Below are 18,301 nucleotides of genomic sequence, written 5' to 3'. Positions count from 1 at the left end.
TTGACTATGGTGCTCCATAGAGAGCTGCCACTAGTGTGGCTAAAAATGTCTGCTGAAAAATGGTCAAACTTGGAATAACTGATTTTTTTTGCGAAAACAAGTTGTGAACCCTCACATCACCTGTCATTACCATCATCAAGTCGATATGGCTAATTGGTTGGCAAACAATTGATTATTTGGAGCATTTATCGAGCAACATTATCATTTATTTGGGGTCACGTTTGTGTCCAACTAGCTAATTTAAGTCCAATATTCATTCTCCTTTTAGCTCGGTTTTTGGTCTCAACCAACCCTTGAGGAAAATATCTGGCTCTTCAGATATTCGGATAGACTCATACAAAATCAATCCTTCTCAATCATCACTTATGACCGACCAGAAGTGTGTGAGTGTGTCTGTATCTGCCTGTACTTTTGTATTTTGCTGTGTTGGAGACGTTTCTGGGCGTCAACCTCTTGCATGACTTCAGGTTGCAAAGTGCCGAACAAGTCACGAGCGCTGCATACTTTCTAAAAGGTGGTGTACATGAAGAGTAGGTGGAAGATTTAGTGTTGGTACTATGATGTCAGTGGTGTGTTGATACTATCATTCATCAAGAGCAAACAGACGCTGCTTTTCGCTGCAGGCTGACTTGCCCTTACAAAAAATAAATAAAAATGTTAGCGATGTTCAATGGCTCAGTCCTTCCAGTGAGCAGACTTGGCATCGCACTCAAAATTAATTAATGCAGCTCTAATCCAGAGTTATACAGTGCAGACTGTATTCACACAACCGCTCCTCTATATGGCCTCCAACTGCTAAAAAGAGCTGTAAACTCTCGGGTTTGAAAATAAATGGTCATTTATTAATCAACCACAACCAGTGAATGCCTGTCTTCGTCTCAGGACAGCATGAAACCTGGCCAATATGAGCTGATATGAAAGAACAAATAAAACTTGATCAATTTAAATAAATTCCTGAAGACCTTTCCCCCTTTTTTTTTTTTTTTAATCGTACATTAGGCGACCAAGCTGACTTGATTTGTTTCCGGTTAGCAACCCCTACTTCTTTTTAAGCTCTGACTAAACTACGCTGTTGCTGAGTTTATAAGCTCCACACCAGTTGATGGAAACGCGTCTAAATCCAGTGAGTCAGACTAATGAGATGATGACGGTCAATATCTTGGGAATCTCAACGAGACAAACCCGGTTAAGTGAAGGCTAAATTAAAAAAAATGAAAAGTTACCTACATAAACACAACCATTTATGATGTATTTGTAATGGCAGCAAGTGCTGTGAAACATCTTTAATTACACTAATAAATAGCCTTTTAAATGTGGTATGCTTTCCTTGGCTGTTACGTAGGGATCAATAGAACATCTTTGTTTGAAGGGGATAGTTGCTCCTCAGGGTCTGCTCCGACTGCTGTTTAAGAGCAACAGCAGCAGGTTTGAAGGCAGATCCTCACTCTCACTGACAAAACCATGGCGCTCTAGGGAGTATGGGCCACCACGGGTTCAAAATGAGGTTAAATATGCTATAAATATTGTGACAGGGGAGAGTGAAAGAACAGGGATGAGCACCTGCACATGTGGGAGTGCACACACACACACACACACACACACACGTAACAGCTGTGAAGACTCTGGACTTTAAGAGAAAGAGGAATGAGAGATATGTGGTCTGGAGCTGAGCAGCAGCTTTTAAGACATACTGTGGCATTAACTGTCAAGTTTGTTCATATTACATATTACACAATTACAACTGTGTGTTGTGTGTTGTGTGGGGGGGGGGGGGGGGGGGTTTGAGGGTTCGTGCTTTCGGATGATGTGAAAGTTTGTCTAGTTTGAACAAGAATTCAACCAGATGCCATCCCAAAATAGTGTTTAAAAACACTTCTTGGAGCTAGCTTACAGCTGATAGCCGCAGTAGTACTTTAAGCCGGCTCAAACTCACTGTAAACTGCTGTGTGGGAACAGACATCTTGTGGGTGCGGGGCATGGCAAAAGGACCATTGTAAAATAACCAGGGTTAACACTAAGTCCTGTGTTCAATATATTGTGAAAAGCCTTGTTTTCACCATTCACGGTGGGCTTCTGGAGTCTAAACCAGGTCTGGCAACGAAAGCCACTTCCCTTCCGTGTCACATGTGTGATATTAAAAGTCATTCTAATGAGGAAAGGTGCCATTTTCAACTTGTCATTTATGACTTTTCCCCAGATAGTCAGTGACCCATTGGTTTGAGGACACTTCCTCACAGATGCATACCGCCCACGCTTAAGTGGAAGTGAAATAAATCACTTTTGAGCTGATGATTAACGGCATGTACTGTGAGTCATTGCTACAAATACTTGGAAAATGTTGAGTCTTAAAATAATAAATTTTCTGTGTCAAAGTCTTCTAAACAGACTTCATTAGCTAATAAATAAAAAGGAACATTTTAAGATTGCATAATAACAAGGGATGTTCCCAAAACAAAAAGAGGAGAAGCCGGTATTTGTGGAGGCCAGAAGAAGAGCAGATGCTGATGGGTTTTTTTTCTGCCAACGTGGCAAAACTCAGAAAGAGCGAGGGAGAGAGAGAGAGAGAGAGAGAGAGAGAGAAACAGAAGAGAATATTTCACTGAGTGGATCATCCTGCCTTCACGCATAATGCATCCCCAGTGTTATTGCTGGCAGGGACACAATCCAGATGAGGGTAGCATTCCAAAGGGCTGCCAGTACACACCTTCAACATAAGCATCCAGGATCAGATGACTGCGCTAATGAGAGAGGGAAGACAGCCCGGGAAGGTAGGAGTCATGTGGAGCGCTGATGACGAGGATCCGAGCCAACGAAATGTTGGCAACGGATATCGATCTCACAAACACAACTAACAGCTGTTTGAAATCTTCTCTGTGGAGATTACAGCTGGACTGATTCCCTACGATGCATTAATGTAACACAAGGGATGTAGGAGTGTCTAAAAAGCACTGCTTTATTTAAGTGTCGGTTTACCCAACTTATGAAAAAACAATGCATTACCTACCTAAAGTGGTGTCCAGCTGTGCAGGTAGATTTGATTTCATGTGGCCAAGATGGAAGATATCTCAAAACAAATGGAGGTGAATGGACTTTTGTTTGTTTTAAAGTCCTTTAAAAACAGCGACCGACCTTCAACTTAAAATGTTTTGGCTTAAAGGAACAGTTCGAAATTTGGGGAAATATCCTTATTCTCTTACTTTTTGAGAGGGAGATCCATATTAATCTCATGTCTGTGAGTGTACAGAAGTACAGAACTGGAGTCAGGATGTGGTTAGCTTAGCTTGGCATAAAGACACCTCTGAAGCTCACTAATTAACACGTACCTCACTTTTTAAAATCTGTACACAAACAGAAATATAAAAAACACAGTGTATGGTTTTAGGGGGCATTATGTGTTAATACTATCTCTTGACAGATTCATCTGCCCAGTACTTCTTTGTAGCGTATTTGGCTACTATGTGGTTCTCCAGATACAGTAAAGGATAACAGGTTTTGGTCTCTGTACAGGCTCAATCGTACCTAACTTGGCAACCTCAGAGTGGGTGAAGCGGCACGGCACGGCACGTAACTCCCCCTAAAACCACGAAATGTAATTTTCAAACCTTTGTTTGTGTACAGCTTCAGCAAAGAAGATGCAGCATGTGGGTCAGTGAGTTTTAGGGGTGCTGATAGGTGTCGTTTCGTTAGTTGGGACAGAGCCAGGCTAGCTGTTTCCTACTGCTTCCAGGCTTTATGCTAAGCTAGGCTAACTTTGTCCTGACTCCATATCTGTACTGGAGCTAAGACATTTTCTGGAAGATGCTAACTGTCACACTGTTTACTAAAGGAAACTAAAAGTTCCAAAATATAAGATTGAAAAAATTCCATAAATATAAACAATGTGCTGTAAACCAGATTTGTGGGGGGGGGGGGGGAGAATGCCGCGAGAAATACACGGCCAATGTCCGACTTACACGCACAGTCTACATCCAGTGAGTCAGACTATGCTGACACTAACTGTTTGACTGGATTTGGATAATGGATTAATGGTTTAAGCCATTTATAGAGCAAATGCACCAAGATCTGCTGTTTCTCTCTTTCTAATATCATTGTAAACTGAATGTCTTTGGGTTTTGGACTGCTGGTTGGACAAAAACAGTGAATTGAAGATGTCTGCTTGGGCTCTGAGAACTTGTGATGGGTTGTTTTGTTTCTACACTATTTGTTAAAATTCCAGAGACTAAATGATTTACCAAAAGCTGATAAAGTGCAGCGGGACATGAGAGCAGCAGGCCAGCACTCACCAAGGGTCCTGAAGGGCCTCTGCTGGGGCACCAAGGAGAAGAAACCGGGCTTCAAGGCGTTCGTGATGATGACGTCAAATAGCTCTTCGTAATCCTTCCTGCAACCGCCAGAGAAACAACATTAACCTCCGTGAAAAGGCGCCTGGCCGCCGTGTGAAGGACAATTCCTGGACGGCATCCAAATACACTTGAGTTACACGAGCGCAAATAGCTCGGGTGAAGCTAAACAGTCTGTACAGATGATGGAAAACGTGGAACAATAAACAGCGTACACTCACAGTGCTGCTGGGAGGAATACTCGATAAAGTAAACACACAGTCATGAAGTGATAGTGCGCATGTTGGGAGCTGGACGGTGTCTCCAAGGACACCTACAGTACTGTATGTGTATGTGCAGTACATGTATATGTAAAGAGAATCCCTATAGAGAAATGTAACAGGAAGTACTTCTTAGTGGGAACTTGAAAACATGTAAACCAATCAGTTTGATGCATGACAGTATGTATGTGCATACTGTGTGGGGAGTGGTTTTAATCACACACATATATATATATATATATATATATATATATGATAAAACAGCTTGCCATACTTTCTCAGTATAGCTTATATAAACTAATATTACAGTTTGTTTATATATTATGACTTTTATGCTACATTACTTTTCTCTTGTCTTCGACCTTGGCTTGTATTTAAACAAAGAGCAATAATTATTACAATTGTCAAATGTTGTTAATAGAGTTATGTATTGAGCAGCTGAATTTGAGTTATTAGTTTTGTGCTCCTCTTGAAAGGAGATTGGATCTATATATATATATATGTATAAACAAATTACAATATCTGTGACATCATTATACAATAGACTAAAACGTATTTTAACCAGTGAAAAAAACAACAACGATTTATTGGTTTCATGTCAATTATATTTTCTAATTCTTCTTTAAAAAGAGAAGCTACATGGTATCAAGCCTGATGTATTTTTTGAATGAAGCACACTTTATGGTCAAATTTAAATAATGTTTTAATATTGATGAACAATAACAATAAGAACAATAAAAGTGGATCGATATTCATACACACCCCTATCTGCACCCAAGTATCATGATAGTACAGAATCCCGTCCCTAATGTGTTTGAGTCTGCAATCGTACTTCATCAGATTGTAAATGCGTTCATGCTGACGCTAATTTCACACAGTGGGAGAAGAAGACACGTGGCTCTGTCTGGACTGTTGTCATTTTACTAAAGCCAGAAAACAAGTTCAACACTTCAGACGACTTAAACAACAGCTGACAAATCAATAAAGTGTGCAGCAATCCTGCAATAAATGCCAAGCAGCAGCATCTCTGGCCAGCTCGATGGGTACCGACCTCCTGTCAGACAGCTCTGGCCTTGCTGTGCTACTTCTGACAGCCCACTGTCACTGGCATTCAGCCGGCTCACCACACTGCAGCGGCCGGAGACCAGTGGCGGTTTTTCTCTAGAAAAAGGAGGTACTGTGTAGTGACGCTAACACTCTCTCAACACGGTGAAGTGAACGAGAAACCAAGAGAGGGAGAAACGTTTTTGGTCCTTTACTTGCCCCGAATTTTAAGAGTTCTTCTGATTTAGGGGCGACAAACACAAGCTGTGCAGGCCGAGCGAACGCGCGAACAAAGCACACTTCTCCACCACCAACAACCTCTGGCAAGATGAAGGGGCGGCCCGACTTCCTCCTCCGGCAAATCGCGACATAAATCTGCATCCCCCTGACCTTGTAAAGCGATGACCTGAACATGATTTCGAGCACACACGCTCATTCACAGCTGGCGCTCTCCTTGGGAGGGCGACACATGGACACATGCCGCGGTGCTGGAGGTCAAAGACACAGAAGGGGAGGAGGGGGGCGGGGGGGGGAGCAAGGGAAAGGGGTGAGGAACAACAGGAGTGACCAGGCTGCTTGCTTGCTGCCTCACAGGAAATGGGGAGAGGGGGGTGGAAGAGTGTGAGGAGGAGGAGGAGGGGAGGTGAGACAAACCTCCAGAGCAAAAGCAAAACGGCTTCACCTCAAACCTGTTTTTTGCCTCGGCCGAGCAGGCGAGTGTAAGATAACACCTTACAAAGAACAAGGGAGGAGCTAGTGTTTGTTTAAAGCACAGCAATAACGTGGACATTGTGTTTGTTTCGAGGCTCTCTTGCTGCTAGATCGAGTGTATAACAGGGCTTAGGCTACGAAAATATGCCTAAAACCGCACACAGTGTGCACTGCACACAGAGGGAGGCCAGTGAAGCACCAAGCCAGTGTTAAACTACAAACAGCTTGCTGGAACAAGAATCCCTTTTGCCGCACACCTATAATTATAAAGTGTTGGGTGTAAGAAATAGCTAACTGTGAGCATACGGAGTCCAGTGATCATAAGCCTTGCTAAATAAGGAAATTAGGTTTTTTTGACTATCAAATTGAGAGTACCAATTGTTGTTGGTTGTACCCTTTAAATTTCAAGTAACTTTTTACAGAACTTTAAAGCGTACAAACTTAAAAGTTGACTTAGCTTAAGAGATTAGCACTTTTTGTACGACTATATTTAGCAGTAAATAGCCCTCTTGTCAATTTTGAAGCTTTTACGCGTCGTAAAAAAAGTGGCTAAATGAGACTACTAAACATCATCAGCCTTTAGCTTAGTGGTGGTTTTGTTTGTTTATTGCCTAACTTTAGCTTTTTACTTTGTATTTAAACTTGTATTTATGCTTCAAATCATAAAAGTTTTGTTCATTTCTGAAGATTTTCTTGCCAAACCTGCAAGTATCAGAATCGTTTGTTTGCCACAGAGCATATTCTTTTGCAATTATCAAAAATCCAATTTAAATATGTATCAAGCTTTTGCAGGTATTTATTTCCTTCCCGGCTTTCAAGCAAGCTAGCTTGAAGAAATGAAAAAATGAAATAATAATAATTTGGCAGAGTGATCGTATCACTAAGTGCGTGCTCGTTTTTTGATTTTCAGTTCAATGCAAACGGAGCAACAAACAGACAGACTTTTTTCTCTTAAGAATTAACAATTGAGTGATAAACAATTCTTGTAGATGAGGAATGCGAACACATTTTTCACATCTGGAAAGTAAAAAGAACAAAAGGTAAGAAGCACAGGAATAGCTCAATGTTCAGAGGGGGCTGCTGAAGACTGCTGGGAGATATGCGAGTGTTGCATATGTGTGCGATGACCTGGATGACTTTTCCAGGTTATAAATCCTGCGGGGGCAGTTATGGTACAGAGGGGGCCAGTCTGCGGCTCCCAGGTGTGGGAAGTCTTACCCCAGGATGTGTTCGCAGATAAGCCTGCAGTAGTCACTGTGGGAGCTGGTGATGAGGAGGAGGACCTTCCCGGCGGTCTTCATGCTGCGCAGCCAGGCCTTGACAGAGTCAGAGCAGGGCTGCAGGTACCGGCCCGGGTCCCTCTTCACACTGGGGAAGTAGGTCCCTGCGTCCTCTGTACACAGACACAGTCACAGTCAGAAAAGTCAGATAGATAAGAAAGAAATGAAGCTACACCAAGCTTTGTAAAGCATTAAGATACATATATATAGAGAGAGAGACGTGCACATTTAGGACCTTAAGATGAGTTTTCAAATGGGTGAAATAAATCAGAATGGATTAGCCTCTTCACAGAATCCAATACAACTTTTTAGGAGACAGACACCAAAGGACACATGCTTCCATTTCTTATAAATACAAACTAAATGTTTACAGATCAAGCCGAGGGTGAATTCTGCTGAATTTTCCACATTCATTTTCACGGAGATAAAGGGTAGCTTGGGGTAGCTTGGGGTCGTCAATGGGCTTTCCCCCAGCTGCCCTTCAGTACATCCTGTCAGCATACTGTACAGAGCTAAATATGGCAGCGCTCTGATCTGTGTTACACAATCCCAGTCCATCGCAGAATATATCTCTTCACCGAATGTTCTCAGCAAAGCCTCATGAATATAAAGTAAAAACCCGTGAATAAAACATAACCTGTAAGCAATAGGGATATGATGCTGATTTGCAACATATAATGGTACGTTCATGTGTGAAGACTAGGTTTAAGAAATGTGCAATTGTTCTTGGTATTGGGAGGGAACTTCTTGGGGGTTTGTAATTACAGGAAATGAGACTGTTTTTTGTGATCCTGATAAGTTACATAGAAAAACACCACCCTTTCCTCTGCTATGCGGTTACCTTTAAATGGCACGATCTCATGACGTAAAGAACATTTGAAATCCAACCTTATCGAAACAGAGAAACGGGGCGAACTGTACATGCTATTTGCTCTCGAGCTGAAGAGGGGGACCAATGAGTGAGAAGCGGCGTTGCTTCTTTCACAAGCAGGAGAAAAGAGGGCTTAGGAACACGGGGCAGGTTGTGGATGAGTGGTGTGTATTCATGAGCTTAGGTGTTTACCCTGGCAGAGAGCGCCGGCCTCTCAGAGTCAGATAGACTCTGTGGCCCTAAGTCTTCTAGTTATGTTTTTTTTGCCTGACACATGACACAGCTCTGATGTTTTCTTATCAGTGTGAACATCGAAAAGCTCCATGGAGTCACATTTTTGTGGCAAATCAAGTATACAGATCTGAAGCTTTGATGTTTTTACCCAATAGAACAACACACCGATAGTATTACTACAGTGTTCTGAGAGTCGATTGTAAAAAAACAAAGTTTTCTGAAGGTGTCGCAAGGCAAAAAAGGTCATTGGGTCACCAAAATAAAATGGGTGTCCTTGGTTTAATTCGTGTCAGTTTAGGAGTCCTAGATGTGACAATGTTTAGGAAGCACTGGAATAGGATGTGGGTTCTGAACACCTATAGATTCCTAACGGGACCTTTAGAGGATAAAAGTTTGCTTTGAAGAAAGGAGATGAACCACTGGGCCCTGACTTCATGTGGGGAAACTTGAACTTGAACCGAGACACTGTGGGTCTTGGGGGGGAGAGGTTGAGCCTTTTCAAATACAGTTCTGTCTGCATTGTCCATTAGAGGGGTTGTATATTATGGCACCTCTGCTTACTAAGCTTTCGGTCTTCGTAGTCACCTCTTGATCGTGAAGTAACCCTGCACAGAGAAACTGAATAGAGGCTGTTTATGTATGTTTCCTCCTTCCTGGAGTTGAGTACAATCACCCCAAATCTTTGGACATCAGAAACTGCTAAATAACAAAACTACTCGGTTCTTGAGCGTGAGCCTAAAATGTGGATGATGGGTTTCAGCAGCTCATGAAAATCCTGCAGTGAGTGTTTGAAAAGCTTGGACATGCTGCTCTCCTGTGGTGGAACACAGGATCTGCTTGAAGGAGGGAAAATGCTCTATAAGGCTTTAAGAGGGCAGTGGAGGTTTCTAACCAGAAGATGACGACAAACACAAACAAGCAACATCTAAGATCCCAATCAGGAGCCCAGAATTCACACGTTTACGTAAACATTTGGTTCTAATTGTCAGCAATGTTTTTCTTTCTCCTTTTTCATTGTATCCACAAATATACCTTCAGTTCAAGAGAAAAAGCAGGTTGCCACATCAACATTAGGCCCTCAGTGGGGCTGTTTCATCCTCTGGGACCCGGCAGTAGAAAGCCTATCCTGCCTCATTACCCACAGCCAGGGAGGTGAGCTGATGCAGGTTAAGAGAGCTCCCCTGCCAGCAAAATCCCATGTTGCACTGATGTGTGTGACAGAATAAACAATTGACCTCGCCACCCTCTTTTGTGTTACATTTGATCAGATGCCACGCTGCAGAGATGCAGAGCAGAAGCTGTTTTATTCCACGGGGACCTTAAAATGGACCACCCAAGTACACAGCTGAAACGAGGTCCCTGGAAAAAGGGTCCGCCCATGTTGTACCGTATCAAACTAGGCTGTGGATTTTGTGTATGATTGCCAAAATACCCAACCAAGGAACAAAGGACAGATAAAGCTTCCATCTTAAAAGTAAAACCATACACTGCGAATTGCAATGCTGTGATGTTTGATGCAGGTGTACATCAGCAAAGCAATGTACTGCTGGCTCAAATGGCTCTAGTAGTACTGTCGTAGTATTAGGGATACTTCTTTTTAGAATATAGATAGCAAACGGCAGGAATAGGCGTAACAAAGATCTATGTATAAACTCTCAATGAGAGATCCGCAGAGTCTAGTGAACAGCAGCAGGACAGGAAGTGATTTTCTGGATCCATCGACTGCTTATGTGGATGCATGTGATTAAACCCTGATCTGTTGACAAGAGAGACCGGCACCTCTGCCTCTTTTATGATCGATTACTTCCTGCATTAATGTCAAACATGTATGGATAGTGAGTCTCACGAACACGTTAACTACGTCTGACTTCTGTTGAAATCCACCTTAAACTTGGTAAAACTGCTTCAGTTTGTTTGGTTGGGGTGCCTCCACCCCTGACACAGCCTCAGTGTAACCTCACAACGACAACTTCCTGTTTGCATAAATGACGTCCGACGTCTGTCTGGCATTAGGTCGACAGCAGAGAGGCCAGGCTAATACCGTGGTGCATTTTGGGACCGAGCAAAGACATGTGATCAATCTACAAGTCCCGCAGAGAAGAGCGTATTTCAAACTCTACTTGGCCTATCACCAGTGCCAGCTCACTACACGCAGCATGTGGGTGCTGCCTGAGTAAAATGTGCGTCTGCAGACTCCGGCTGTGAATGGACTGAAGTGCCCCTGAAGGGCCCGCAGGGCCTGTGGTTAGGCACCGGGCCCGGACGCCTGAAGAGCTGCCCAACGTCAGAGGGAGAACCGCAGCCGACAGTGGCTCAATCTCTCTCACACATCAAAGGGGCCTTGACAGGATGCACAAATCAACAGTTGCCAGTGCAAATTAGGGGTGAGCACGGGAGCGTTTCACAAACAGCCACACCAAAAACGTGCTGAGGGGACAGAATCTAAAAGGCACGTTAGTTTTCTTTACCAAGTTAATGAGCAAGGGAGATGAAGGCTATATATATATACATATACATATATATATATATATATATATGTATATATATATATATATATATATATGTATATATATATACATATACATATATATATATATATATATATATATATATATATGTATATATATATACATATACATATATATATATATATATATATATATATATATATATATATATATATATATATATGTATATATATATATATATATATATATATATATATATGTATAGCAAATGGGGATGATTTCTGAAGGGAAGCTATAATCTCAAGTGTTTTCCAGCACCTGTTGGAACCACGTTGAAAACAGTGGCCGGGGCCATTTCGTCTGTGGACTTTCCGTTTTTAGCAGAACGACCGCAAATTGCTGCATTATGTGCCTCTCGGTGCGCACAGGTTTTTTTCTTTTATGTCTTTGGTCTGTGACAGAGAATCTTAAAATTATAACAAAAATGCATTACAATAAAATAAAAGGCCTGGACAAAGGGCACGTTCTTAACATATACAAAGTATGACGTTGATGTGTAATATGCAGTACACTGTAACAGTACATTGGTAGAATGTGATATTAAAGTACCACATCAAATGTTTAGAGCTAAATTCATACAAATGTTGACATCATCTTAAAGGTAGGTTTTCTGTTTGGGAGCTGTGTTTGGATCGCTACTTAATTTCACATTTACACACGTGCCGTTGCTTTACGTCGGCACACAGGCGCGGCACAGACAGTAACGTTACAGCAACACACACCACATGGGTCGGCCAGTAAAGAAGATATAGAGCTCACAATTATTCTCAACCGCAAGTCAAAAATAAGCCGTGGAGGAACAACATTAAAACATTTGGAACAACTAACTTGATCAGACACTGAGTGTATTTTATTTCATTCCCATGCTTTTCTTCTGCCAACAGCACAAGGTCTCTCACTGACCCAGTCCTGCTCATAACGGATGCTAACAGCTAACGTTGTTGTAAACATTTCCCGTTTAAGTATCAGTTGTTCTGCCAATTTGTTCCTTTATCTTGACCCAGACGAGGACAAAATAACATACCAAAATGAGAAAGCAGGATGTGCTTTGTTTGTGGTTCAACTGACTGGTTTGATTGGTGGAAAGTGACATAAGGGGGCTGAATTTAGACAATAAGAGCCAGAACCTATAAGAACTAATACTTCGGGTTTGTTGTATGTTGCCTTGTGCTCATTAAAACGCTTCCTGCTGGGTTGCAACTCCAATTCCTCTCTTCTCTTCTCGTCCTTTTGCCCCAACAACTTTAACGGAGGTTGCATTGATTTGATTATAGTATACGTTTTAGCTCTACTCAGAAAAAAATCGGGCGAATGTAAATTATAATGCTATCATGTGTTCAAATGTAACCTTGTAGAATTTTGTTTTTGGTGAGAAGCGTGAATAACGTTTTCACAGCAATATAAAATAGATATTAGAGATGTAATTCTGACCTGTTTAACTTCCTAACACCAGCTCTAAGCAGCCTATAATACATCATTAAACCTGCTGATGATTTATTTTTTAATCAAAGCAAATATTTCAATAAAATAAATCGCAATCATGTGTCAATCATTTTAATTTTGTATTTTTATGCCAATAACCACTATAGAAAACAATAACAAAGTAAAAGGATAACATTTAGAATTGTTGGTATTTGGCAGGGCATTGGATGGACCATCTGTCAATCAAACTGTTGCAGAGGCCAGTCGGGAGAAGAGCAAAAACATCTTTGCCATGTAGAAAAGCCCTCAGTGCCATTCTCTGCTCCTCTTTCATTGAACAAATACAAGTTCTGATATAACTGATGCTATTGGAACAATAATTTACATAATGTACATGTAACTGCATCACGACAAGTGCTAGGCAGGAACTGTTCAAGCAATCACGAGAGCAGGAAACCCTTTACTCATTCACACAAATAAGTCACAATCAGACCGATAGCAGATTTCTATGAGCGGTTATAGATTTATTTTTTTGTTGTCTAAATGATTTCTAATTCCAAAGGTTTCCCTCCACGTGAAGAAATGCTGCCGAAGCACAGCAAAAAGGCGACAATAAAGGAAAAAGCCAGCTGAGAAACAAAGAGACGGTGGTTTCTGGACATACGTGTGCAGATCACTGTGGGGGACATTGACGCCAGTCGCACAGTCACTCTCCCCTCGGAGCAAATGTGAAGGAGACTGCAATCTGTCATTACACCAAACCAGAGCTAGGTTCAGCCGGAGCTATCTTAAGAAAACTGTGAAGATTCCTACCTCAAGGTCTGATCTCAGGAAGGATCACATCTTGAATTATGAACCCTCGCAAAACACTATACATTCACTTATGCAGCTTAAAAAACGTGCCGAAGCATCTGAAACACATCGAAATAAATTATTCCAAAATGGCCCAATTAAAGTTAATCAAAGGAGTTAAATTACCCGTTAACGTATATTTAAGTAAGTCTATATTGGCTGAATGGTGCTGACTCACAGAAGAACAATTAAAAAAAAGCATAGAAAGCAAAATGTGGAACATCCTGAGCAAGTCCGACCAGGTTCCTTTTAATCATAGGGGGTTTGTGGCACTTCAGTGATGAATGATCCTCCCATCTCAAGGTGCAATCTCCATAAACAATAGCTCCGGGCCAAAAGCAGCATGTTGGGAGTCATCTCTCTTGGCAGACAACGTTTCTGCATCTCGACAGTCCTGGTTGGTTCTTTTTAGTCAGGTTATGTCAGTTATGTCCCCCACATCTTCCTTCCTTCCTTATTTATTTTTTTACTATTTCTCAGTTTCTAATTTTTAGCTGTGTGAGTCCCAACATATTTTTTGCAGAAATGGCTTTCTGAATTCCTGCACGAAATACCCCAACAAACACATCCATTTCCAGTGCAGATGTGCAGTTTATATATAGTCGTCTCATGGTCACAGCGGCCGTGTGTGTCTCTTCGTGTGACATAGCATACCGCTGCAGACTGGGCAGGACATGTGATGAAGTGGAGGGAGTGCTCTCGCATGCTGCACGTGGAGTTCACTTAAAGAAACTCCAGCTGAGTTCAAACTGTACATTTGATAATCAAACAACTCTGTATCGATACAAAAGGCATCGTCACAGCTTTCTTATAACAGTTTTTTTCTTCCTGTACCAAATTGATTACCCATCACCGACCATATGCATGTAGCACTCCATGTGTGAATATCCTGTCGCTATTATTCTGTTGGATATCATGACATGGATGAACTGGGAGAATGCGACTGAAATTGACGTGACGTGATCATCTGATGTTTTTACTAGAGAAGACTTAGATTGAATCACCCCGGTTTAACTTCATAACTTGTGCGGTTAGGCAGGATTGCAGGAGAGCAGAGCCGAAATGAAAAAAAAAAAAGATAAACTCTCAGTGTCTTACCAAAATCTACGATACAGTCTGGCTAAATACCAACAGTGTGTCAAAGCAGAGAGTGTTTTTCACAATCACAAAACTGTTACTGGCTTATTAAACTGACTGCAACTATTGTTGTCTCAGGATTGAAGCACATTAAATACGGTCTTTGGGGCTTTCATCAGGCCCCAAGTGTTATTGCACACTTCAGTCTTCGACATGATGATGACAATACTCAACAGGGAGAGAGATTATGTTGTTATCTGAAGAAAAGCTAAGGTTTTAGTCAGTCCTCCCATGAGATCAACGTCTCTCTCTTCTTACAACATACCTGTGTTACCACAAAAAAAAGGCAAATTACATTTCCTCCAAGTGCAGTGAGTATAATGTTCCTCAGTCCTGAAGACTGAAATCTACGGATACATATCTAACATCCAATCATAGGATTATTTCGGTTGCATATCAGTCTATCCTTGTGTGTGATGCACCACTAACATCCATATTACACAGGGCAAAGTCGATGTAGTTCATCAGTGTGGAGTGTGTTTGTTTATTTGCTACTATAAAAAAATAAAGTGCTGGAACTGTTATTGTTGCATGCAAAACAGAAATTTAGCTTATCTGAGAGAAAACCCAGGCCAGATCAAAGCGCAAGCGCTGCCATGACGTAATTTAGCGAGTCAGACATAACAGTGTACATCCCCACCCTGGTGTGTGACGTCTTGCTGTGGAACAAATACATCTGTAGCAAAGCTGTAAGGGAACGGCAAAAGGGGACTTGAATAGCAAACAGATCATTTGATACATGGAAATAGATTGACCGTGATCCTAACAAGGGGACAACTGGCATTTAAATCTCACTTGTTGATTGGTGGTGTTTACGTGTAGCCCTGTCCTCGGAGACAGAAGGCAGAGACGGGAGGGGTGAAGGTAAACGTTGCCTTTCCTGAACACACATATTATAAACTGGATAAACACCATCATGTCTCACCATTCATCATACAGATGGATGGTGTGCGAAGAATAAATACAAAAATGTATTTTCTCACTTACCCCTGCTAGTATTTAGTCACGCAGACAGTTTTAGTTTAATTTGTCTAGGACTCTAGGTGTTAAAGATAATCTTTGGTCATTTTCAACCCACATTTTTGTGTCTAAGTGACTAATGGGGACAATCATTTTTGCAATTGATCCAGTATTCAACAAGAACGCTGCAACCGGCAGCCATGAAACGGGCGGCAATGTAATCCATCGGAGCAAATCCTCAACGTCGATGTATGTCCACTAACAGTGCTTGTTTTTGCCAGATTTCTATTAGAAATGTCTGACAACATTATGGAAAAGACCCGACAAAGAAATAACCTTTAGCTGTTTGTTATTGTTTGTAATCAAGTCTCTTTCTGAAATCTCGCCAGAGGTGTCTTGTTAACGGGAGACAATAGTGGTAACCTGAGTGAGAGTCTTAGAGAGGAGTCCCGGCGTTGAGTTTTTTGTGTCGGAGTACAGAAACCGCAGCTTAGTGTTATTAAAAGATTTCCAATGTCGTGGCTGAATATTTAGCTGGTTGCGACAAAGTGGATGTGACACAAGATTTCAGAAGGAGACTTGTCCTTGAACGAGACCATAGTCTGTAAATAAGTGGACGTATTCACCGCAACGTCACCCATTAGTTGTTGGACTATGGTTTTGAAGCCTAGAGTTTGGTATTTTGGCCGTCGCCATCTTGGTTTCTGGCTTCGCCATTTTATCTTTTTGCAACAAAAAGTGACACAAGCGGTTGGAAGCAACTTGAAAGCTGAGACATTAGCAGGCATCTAAAATGTTCCAATAACCTTTCATGAACTGAAAACACAGTGTGAAAAGTGTTAAAGTTGGAAGACAAAGACCAGACAACGCCGTGGTGGCGACCTGTCAATCGCAAGGTAGCCACGCCCTAAATTATACTCTGCTTTATCTGCTATTTTACTCTAAATGGGACCATGTAACTACTGTCTTCTGAAGAAATAGTCCCTATGAACTGTTCACAGTGAGGTCTGTGGATTATCTAATCAGCTGACCGTGAGATCGGGTGACGTGATCGGAATCTCCAGAAGAGTTCCTGGGCGGACCTTAAAATTCGATTATTTCGTCAACTAATTTGTCAGATGAAATTCAGGCACCTTCATTGCATTGGGGTAGAGGCAAAAATCTCTGAGACAGACATTTCAAAAGATGGACAAATACAAACGAAAAAGGTAGCATTTCAGTGAATTTCTCTGGTAAACAGATTTGATGAAAAGAGCTTGGATCATTTTTACTCGGTCACTGTCAGAACAACTGAAATAACAACTATAGCAATGAAAGAGAATGTGAAAAATCAACTGGAAGTTGGCCAAATACTTAACATACGGAGATCGGTTCTATACATGTTCCTCATTAAGAGAAATGTTCCTCTGATTTCAAAGCCATCGGCGTGAGTGCATTAGAAATGCAAACAAAGACATCAAATTAACTCAACTTGCCACTTTCCAGACCACTTTAGGTCTAAGGCTTGTGGCATGGATGACTTCACCGTCTAACTAAAATCTTTATGAAGCCGTAAAAACATGGATACAGTTGCTATGTCAACATACAAGTGGCACTTGTGCGTGCTCCCGTCTTGACAAGTTAATTTAAGACAACCGTGTGCTTCATTTTGAGATAAACATGGACTGTGACAACACCAGAATCACCATGGAAATGCTCGCGTCAAAATAAAAATGTTGCAGGAATGAGTCCCAAAACCTGGAAAGCATTTTTGCACTTTCGGTTCCCTCTTCTCGAAGTCAACGGGTTTTTTGAATGCGGTTTCGGTTAGATACCTGAAATAAGGTCTGTGAAGTTGAGAGGGAGAATCTGTTGATAACTTCCGGGTTGGCCGGATTTTTTTAGGCCAACCCGGAAGTTATCATAAGAGTTATCATATGAAGTTGAAAATAATGGACTGTAAGGTTATGCACACTGCTGGTTGGTAGAAGCAGTTTGCCTACAAGACAGGGTTTTTTTGGGGAGAACGTTGCAAAATTGCAAAGGGATTTTACTGTGCAGGAGGAGAATCAAACAACAAACCACAGCTCTGTAGTTAAAGGGGACTTCACTGTATCCAGACAGCAGCCGTGCTATCAGGCAGGAAGCTCACAACAATTACTCCACATGGAGCTAAACCAATTCACCAGTCAATTTAGCAGTGGATACTGAGGTGAATGAGCGGTCGGAGACGTGGTGGATTTGATGAGAGCATTTCGGTATTTTTGCAGTTTAATACCATGTTTTAAAATGAAACTGCTGACTTTAAAGCTGTTTTATTTTGGATTTGCTGGATTACCATAAAAGCCAATGCACGTGTCCTCTAGTTTACTGAGGACATTAGGCTCGACTTTTCCTCACTTGGTCCACCGATGCTGAGATATTCACTGACGTCAAACAAACAGCTGAATCCCACATGTGCATATAGCGAAAAAATAAATAAATGAAAAGTATAAAAGCACCGCGGACCCGACCCCGACCCCGGATAAGCGGAGGAAAATGGATGGATGGATGGAAAGCATTTTATTAGCAAATAAAATGCTTTTATACTTTTCATTTTTGCTGCAAGAAAAACCAAATCCAGTGGTTTCAAATAAATGTCCAGTATGAAAGACTCCCTGTCATTCCCAGCAGCAGCAACAAG

General features: G+C 41.5%; 1 protein-coding gene across 1 annotated transcript in view; it reads right to left on the bottom strand.

Annotated features, from left to right (window-relative positions):
• The window catches only part of nt5dc1 (5'-nucleotidase domain containing 1), a 51,901-nt gene that overhangs the window by 16,615 nt on the left and 16,985 nt on the right, over positions 1–18,301 (bottom strand). The window contains exons 7-8 of the mRNA XM_076084541.1: positions 7,574–7,748; positions 4,284–4,381 (exon numbers count right to left, since the gene is read on the bottom strand). Coding sequence (XP_075940656.1) covers positions 4,284–4,381; positions 7,574–7,748 — 273 coding nt within the window. The remainder of the gene's footprint in view (positions 1–4,283; positions 4,382–7,573; positions 7,749–18,301) is intronic.

The sequence above is a fragment of the Anarhichas minor genome, unplaced genomic scaffold (assembly GCF_050575085.1).
Source record: "Anarhichas minor isolate MPS153535 unplaced genomic scaffold, ASM5057508v1 ptg000136l, whole genome shotgun sequence".
Taxonomy (NCBI): Eukaryota; Metazoa; Chordata; class Actinopteri; order Perciformes; family Anarhichadidae; genus Anarhichas; species Anarhichas minor.
Note: the sequence above shows the minus strand (reverse complement) of the source record. Positions and strands in the feature narration are given on the sequence as shown.